Source organism: Sinohyriopsis cumingii, chromosome 6, assembly GCF_028554795.1.
Source record: "Sinohyriopsis cumingii isolate HCF-2022 chromosome 6, ASM2855479v2, whole genome shotgun sequence".
In the NCBI taxonomy this organism is placed as follows: domain Eukaryota; kingdom Metazoa; phylum Mollusca; class Bivalvia; order Unionida; family Unionidae; genus Sinohyriopsis; species Sinohyriopsis cumingii.
In genome coordinates this window covers 84015582-84023842 of record NC_142966.1, presented here as the reverse complement: position 1 = coordinate 84023842, position 8261 = coordinate 84015582, and the positions used below count along the sequence as shown (strand labels likewise).

The window sequence follows — 8261 nt, the reverse complement described above, 5'->3', positions numbered from 1 at the left end:
GGTTAGATGGAAAAAAATGTTTCAGCAAGCGTTTATGTTTGTTATAGTTGTAATGAAAGTAAATTATTAACATTAAAGTAAAAGTCTTGTCAGTAGAGTTAATCTGTGAAGTTATTTTTTATGTCATTAAATTCAGAGATATGCAAATTTTGTTTTATGTTTTGACTTCTGACAGTGATACTTTTTAAATGAATAAAGCAAAATTAACACGACTGTTATCTCCATGCAACTTTTAAAAAGGTGGTGATTATGTCGTCATGTCTGCCTGTCTGTTTGTCCCTCCATTAGAAATGCAAGTTATCTCCTACACTATTAAAGACATAAACTTGACCTTTTGGGACAAGACCCCCGTGTAGTCTTCAGTAATACATGATTGGGTTTAGAATTTTAACTATAACTGTTGGAATGGGGCCCGGTTCTGGGAATAGTTCTTATTCGTAAAAATCTAAAGATTTAAAGTCTTGCAAGTAGAGGTCTGAAGGTGGGTTGTGTCATCTTCATGGCCATACTTGATTTTTTCATAGAAATGTTCATGAACCCCAATACAGTTAAATTGAAATGTAGTCAAGAGTTTCAAAAATGTTCAAAATAATTCTTGCTATTCTTTCACATTAATAAGTGGTGGTATATGGGATTTACTTTGTCCACCTGTGTGTGTGTGTGTGTGTGTGTGTGTGTGTGTTAATCTGTCTTTAATGTCCATGATGAAATCCTCATACAGCTTCACTGTGAACATGGGATTAGTATGTATTTACTATGTAGATAGACGGGTGGAGGGCTCATCATTTTATTATAATATTTTACGAGAGAGACAGACAGACAGAGACAGAGATGTGACGTTAATACGTAAACTTTTAGTCAGTACCACTCTGAGATACGATCCTATTATACGAGACAATTACTTGCTTAGTCACTGCTCTAAAAATGCTTATAGATTGCTTTAGTTCCAAGAGAATACGTTACTTTTTAAACTCTTTCATCCCGTGGGCGAAAGTAGTAGATAATATTTTAAGTCCTACGTATATCGAAGTTTGACCGTCTGTAAACGCGCTTTTCAGTCTTTTTATTTTGAGCACAAGGTTAAAAATGTTAACATTTTCGACAGCTTGATTCTAACAGAAAAAAATGAAAGCAAAGTAAAAATGCTGAAAAAGTATGCAGGAGTGTTCCTTTAAGGTGAGAACTTACGATCATAGAGAAAATTAGCATTTTAAATATTTTTAACTAAATGACCGTTAAAAACTATGACCATAAAAATAGTACACATAATATAGATATACCTAACAATGGTAGTTTGCAATAAATCAAACAACTATATTATTGATAATAATATATCCCCGTATTTGTAACTTGGAGAGAGTTTGTCGCCAGGGAGACCCTTTATCACTCCATTTATTTATAACAGGAATTGAACTTCTTCCATAAGAACTGAAAAAGAATACAGATATTATAGTCATTTTCTATAACGAAATTAAGTATAAATTAGAGCAGTACGCTCATTGCGCATTTCCATTAATAGATGTTTATCCTTTGTCCTTGAGGACAACCATGCAGATTTTAAACGACTTTGCCCTAGTATCAGGTCTGTACTGCAATGTTTTTTTAAATAAAAGCTATTTGGATTGAAATAAAAAAAAATAATGGAAAAAACTGTCCAGAAATTGATATTAACTTGTTAATGTCCAATTTTAAATTACTGGAGGTAGATTTCTCTTTGAATTCTGAGATTAAGGTAGAGCTTAATTATTCACTGAACTGAAGGAAGTAAAGAAGCTGCTTGGTTGATGGAGCAGAAGAAATTTTTCCCTTATTGGAAAAATACTTTGATCAAATCCCTGATTTTAACAAAATGTGTTCATCTTTTTTGCAGCTATACCATGTCCTCCACACCATATATAAACTGAACTGAATCCATTATTATTGAAGTTCATTTGGGATTGACAAGAGGCATTCTTACATCTTCCTTTAAGGAAGGGGGATTAAATATGATTCACTTGCACTCATTTGTGTTTTATATAAAAATGTCCTACATTAGGTACCTTTTGCTAAACTAAGACGTTTTATGGCAGAAACTGGTTTCTGAATAAATATTTGGAAAATTTGGAGGTGCACTAATGAAAATTAGGAAAGACCAAATTGAAAGAAATTTCTCAATCAATGAAACTTTTTTGCGTGATGTTATTGAATCTTTATTACAATTGAAGAAACAAAATGAACCATCGGCTGTTCAGGAATACTTCTCTCAAGATAATCTTGCCACAAACCAGTTTTTTAAAATGATTAATTAAAGTGATAATGATAATTACACCTTCTGTAAGGAGAGAATTTTATGTCTGTTCAGCTACTGAACACTTTGGAAATTATATGTTAAATGGATCCAAACTTAAGATAAAAATTTTGGAGTTACACAAAAAGATGTATTGATAGGAAATAACAACTTTGATGATTTTATTAACTTCCTGATTTGCTTTCAAAATATGTTATATGCAGATCACTTTGTGTATAAAAAATCCAAAATCTCACCTATTATAAAAATTGTGTCTTATCATATAAAAGGCTTGTAAAATATTCCGCTAAAATGAATAACAGCAGGGGTGAGCTTAAGAAGTAGGTCCTAATATAAACTATTGATACATAATGTCTTACTATTCTTTACTTTCACCTCACCAAACAACAGGCAACTTTTAAAAAAAACACGTTGAGGTTCTTAAGCGGGAGAATCTTGTGTTCAGTATTTGTGAGCGTACGTGTCTGTGTGTGCATGTGTGTGTGTGTGCGTGTTTTCCGTGTTGCGTCTATACAAGTGAACATATGTACAGATCATGAATGCAAAATGATTCAAGGTAATGATCCATACATCAAGTCAGGTGATGATGTAGGGATGATGTAAAATTCTGACAACTTACGTTCAATAAAAAAATTCTCTCTCTCTCTCTCTCTCTCTCTCTCTCTCTCTCTCTCTCTCTCTCTCTCTAAAGGTAAGCGGAATGTTCAGTACCTAGATCCCCTACGCAGTTCGTACCCTGTCATTCTAGAAAACATTAGCTTGCTGGTGAATGAAGATCGTATCTAAATTTAGTATTTACACGTGGTACCGATGCATGTGTCTCGCATTAAGTTAATCTATTACAATTTGTTTCAGCCGGATGTAATCCTGTTGTGGACATGCTTTTTGTCCTCGATGGCGCAGCGTACGTCAATCGGTCTGAATTCCAGATGCAGAAGGAGTTTATCGGAGATATCCTGAGAAGGCATCAAGCTCCCTCCGGCGCCGTCAGATTTGGAGCTATGATTTGCTCTGAACAGAACGTAACAACGATTCCATTCGAAAACACATCAACGTCATTTTTTGAAAAACTTGATAAAATACGCTCTTCGTCTGACCAAGAAAGCCAGAAAACGCATTGTCTTGAGAGCATAAATTACACATTCGAGACCAAATCTAGACAAGATGTTCCGAAAACTGCAGTGATACTGAGAGCAGGTGACAAGTGGAATGATATCTATACACTAAAGCAAGCCATACAAGCAAAGAAAAATGGAGTTTCTCGTATAGTTATTGCAGTTGGTATTAAAGACTACGCGAGCCTTTACGCACTTCAGAGTCTGGCATCTGATGCAGGAACATTCTTCGTTGTTTCTGGATACAAAGATCTCAAGAATCTGGCACAAAATCTCTCAAATGGCCCATGTCAACGTACGAATTTTCATTTGAATATTCCATTCTAGTATTTATTAATCATTTTAAAACTTCATCACGTTTTAAATAAAGCGAGGCATGTGTCACATAAGCCATGCCTGGATTAATGCATGGGCATTTTAGTTGCTTTCCGCTGCTTCCACGAGTCAATCGATAGCATTTAATTTCGCCAAGGATTCTGAGACACAATTTTCTATTCAGTACTGACGCTCAAGTTCTGTGTATCATAGAGAATATATATATATATATATATATATATATATATATATATATATATATATATATATATATATATATATATATATATATATATATATATATATATGGAGTACATTTATATATTATTTGCATTTGAATTTATTCACACGGTTGCTTACATTTAGAGAAAGTCCTTGCACATGAAGTTTGAATAATGTTTTTTTTATTCATATCCATTGTTCGGAAGTTCATGAACTTCTTTTTGTTAATATTAACTTTAGGTCAGGGTACAATACGTATACTGGTTTATGGATATACAATTAATATTCAGTTTATCTGGCAAATTCCAGATCGGGTACAAATGAAAGAAATATCACAACCTTTGAAGAATGAAAAGAGGTTTAATGGTAACTTAGAGTTATGCACAAAAACTGTATAGAACTCTTTACGATACACTTTTTCTTGCAGCTATATCAACTGAGCTGACTTCAAAGCATGAACGATTTACAGTAAAGCCTACAACACCTGCTCCTAAACGTAAGATGTTATCATATACATTAGTAATCTCTTACCATTTGTTTTCTTCTGATAACAGTATTTTGAAGAACAAAAACTGAAATGGTGGTACGCTAATTGGCACAGAGAAGCATTGCTATCGTGTTTGGACAAAATAATTTGGTTAATTTTTCAATGATCTCTGCAAACTTTATGCCAACCAATTTAGATTCAAAAGTTTTTCTCATTGGATATGGATATCTTTCTTTCCAAAATTCATCTGGATAACAGTCAAGATTCGTCAATAGTCATAGGAATAACTGGCATATATAAATTTTCTAATTGGTGTTAGCGCAGGCAAATGCTTAGACCAACAAGCTATTTTCCGGCTTGTGTTTTACATTACGTTACCAGTAATGCCAGAAAAATAGGCCGATAACAAGCTCGTTTGTCTATTAACAGTCCATACTAGCTAACAGTCTAACACTTAATTGTTTTATAGGAAACAAGCACTGTGAAGTAGAATATATATATATATATATATATATATATATATATATATATATATATATATATATATATATATATATATATATATATATATATATACATCTTGAGAAACAAAAATTTTGTGACACAAACTTAATTTAAATTAAGGTGGCGTATTTATCGATACTACCAAATCTGATGACTTCATGTTTTCCCTTGTATTTAGTGCAAGCAGCAATTTTTTTTTCTTACAATGCAACTTTGCTTTCAGAAGTTTCCACTTCTAAGCGTCCTTAGATTTGTTCTGTAATTTTTCAGCTATCTGCGTGCAAGTGAGCGCCAATACGTATAGAAGACATGTCCCAGGACTTGGTTATATCAGAGAACAGTGTCCAAATGGAACAGCTGTCGATATAACAGTATGCAAGTGCATCTAGGGGTGAGAGAACATAGTTGCTTGCCATATAAGGTCCGTGGTGGTTTATAACAATTTGTGTATTATATGGAGAAATTGATACCAGAGGACAGTGTCCTGAGGAACAACAATTGATACAGAAATCGCTTGTCTGTCTGGTGTTGAGGGAACATAGCTGTTTGCCACAGGTTCATTTAAGACACGTTGGAAGTCAATACTTAATTTTGTTTCTATAGTGAGAGAACCAGAGGGCAATAGACCGATGGAACAAATCCCGATGCAGAATCTTGCCAGTATCTAGTGATAAAGGAATAGGACATAAACAAGACTCCTGGAATTGAATATTCAATTGCACATGAAGAGATTTACTCAGAACAAATGTCCCCCAACGGGACATCTTTGGGTACAGGAACTTACAAGTGTGACTGTTGATAATAAAACACAGCGCTTGCCATATATATAGTTTTGACCCCTAAGATAATTAAACATAATTTGTTACACCTCCAGAGGCGGGTATATAGCAATTATTGTGTCCGTTCTTTGCGCCTGTCCGGCCTGCTTTTCTTCTATCCGGCACCTAAAAGCGCAAAGTCTTGTGGTTTTTCCCTTTTGTTTCGTAGCTTAATGCAGTGTATGACGCAACCAAGTTAGCGTAACTTGTTGTGCGCTCTTACAGTATTGCTAAGAAATTTGGTAAATATTAGTCGTCACCTGAAGATGCGTATATTGACAAACCACTTTGCTCCAGCAATTATTTTCAGAGATGTTGCCTTTATTTGTTGTCTTGTAGCTTAATAATGTATATGACACAGTTTCATTAGCGAAACTATATTATTCACTCACCATCCTGTTTGTTTGTACACCTCTACCGATTTTAAGAACAAAAGGCTCCAACGATATAAATATTGACAAAACTTAGTCATTTCATTCATTGATTTGCAAGTTCTAAGCTGATTGTCACCATTGCGTCCCAATCACTGGCAGGTTGTTGGCGTTGCGAATCAAACAGGCGTTTCCTTACTAGCACGGTCCGCCATATTTGCATTGGCGATTTTGTTTTCAAGCTACAGATGTGATGTAGTTCACAGTTTTTTATAATCTCAGTAATTCCGCAAATTTTGGAGTTACATCTCATTGAAGATATGCATACAAGAGTTCCTCTATTCATTTGTTCAGTTTGTTTTAGAAATATAAAAACTAGACGTTACAAATATTGGACGCAGACGACAGTCTTTACTGAAATAGACTGTTCTAGAAAGCAGACAGCGTGCAGTCTGTCTGCTTGTTTACATCGGGAGCTTCTGTTTGTTTTGAAACGCCAATAAGTCGATAGTGCTGTGGACCATTTTGCGACAGTCAGATTATAAACTATAAATCAGTGAATGCAATGACTACGTTTTGTGCAGTTTTTCTATCCTTGTTGCTTGTCGTTATTAAAATCGGCAGGGGTACAAAGAAACGGAAAGGTGTGCCAATAATATAGTCTCCAGTTTGTAATGGATTACTATGAAATTTGGTTAACATTGTGGGCATCACTTTAAGAAGCACATCAACAATCACTTTATTTCTGCCATTTCATTTGAGTTATTGCCCGTTTTATCTTGTGAATTAATGCAGTCAACGACATATTCTCGATGGGTGATTAAACTCCAGTTTTTAATGGACGGACATCGATCTTGATAAAATTCTATGGTCATTGCCTGAGGTAGGCTGATAAATCAGCCCCTCGGCCGTTGATGATATTGATATCGTCCATCAGTATCAACACATATCTGGGGGTGGGGGGTGGGGGGATTGGGTGTTGGTATATCACACTACATCTGAGGATGCGCACATTCACACATCACTTCGCTCACGCAATTTGTGTTAGAGTTATTACCCTTTATGTTCTGTACTTTAATGCCATGTATGATACAGTATTTTTGGCGCAACTAATTCCGCACTTTTCTTGCAATTTTATCGATAAAAGGAGGTTATAGCTTCACTCCAGTCGTGTTATTACACTCACACAACATGCTGTTCAATATAACCAAAGATGCGCAGACATGATCATTTTTCATCATTAGATGCGAGCGCCGACAACGACTAAGCTATAGAACATGAAATTTGGTCTGCACAATTTGTTATTGGAGAAGGCTTGCGGGAGTCATTATAATAATGAGATGGGGTGAGCCCACAAGCCCCCTTCATTCCTACTGCCATTTAGAGTTGCCTATATTGTTATTCACACAAAAATGATGGCAATTTATGACAGACGATGATGCTTATACAATGATTTTACACTCCCAAAAATGATGACATAGCCTGTCACAAGGTTATCAGCACATATCGCTTCATTTTCGAACGTTTTAATTGGCTCATTCAGAAATATATTATTATCGACCACGTGAATAGCAGAAAGTGAGACCTAGGATAAAAAACGTAGATTCCGCATCGAGACTGACGAATAATTTGCGTGGCAATTTTGGGAAACATAAAAGACAGCGCTCCCGGTACGCGCAACAAACATAGAGACGGGTGAACAAGAAGATTTTAGCCCGATGTACAAAGCAGAAAATTCTCTGGACACTAGACAACCCTATATAGTGTTCCTTGTTCTGGGATCAGAAATAAATCGTATTCTCCTATCAGCGACTGATGGTTTTGTTTTTCTTTTTTGGAAGCTCCATAAGGGTTTTTCGTTTGATTGTATCATATCTTCACACTTTATATTTTGTAAATGTATTCTGTAAATAATTGTTTGCAACTAAGTGTTCTTCAAAACGTTCATCGAAAATAAGGCTGGATCAAAAACAAGCGTGTCACGTCGCACATCTTTTACTAATTCGACATTGACTCTCTTCCTGATTTTCTATGTGGTCTTGCCAAATTACCGTAGCCTAAAGGTATCATTTGTCTCCACGGCTGTCTGTTTCGTGTCAAATCAATGCAAGACTTCAGTCAAGCATCTTGCCTAATTTTATT

General features: G+C 35.2%; 1 protein-coding gene across 2 annotated transcripts in view; it reads left to right on the top strand.

The window, feature by feature from the left end:
* Positions 1-7924, top strand: part of LOC149797350 (von Willebrand factor A domain-containing protein 1-like) — a 19397-nt gene extending 11473 nt beyond the window's left edge. For both annotated transcript variants that reach the window (XM_089962102.1, XM_089962101.1), the window contains exons 3-5: positions 3143-3697; positions 4367-4435; positions 5201-7924. In XM_089962102.1, coding sequence (XP_089818228.1) covers positions 3143-3697; positions 4367-4435; positions 5201-5319 — 743 coding nt within the window. In that variant the 3' untranslated portion in view covers positions 5320-7924. The remainder of the gene's footprint in view (positions 1-3142; positions 3698-4366; positions 4436-5200) is intronic.
* Positions 7925-8261: the final 337 nt, after the last annotated feature.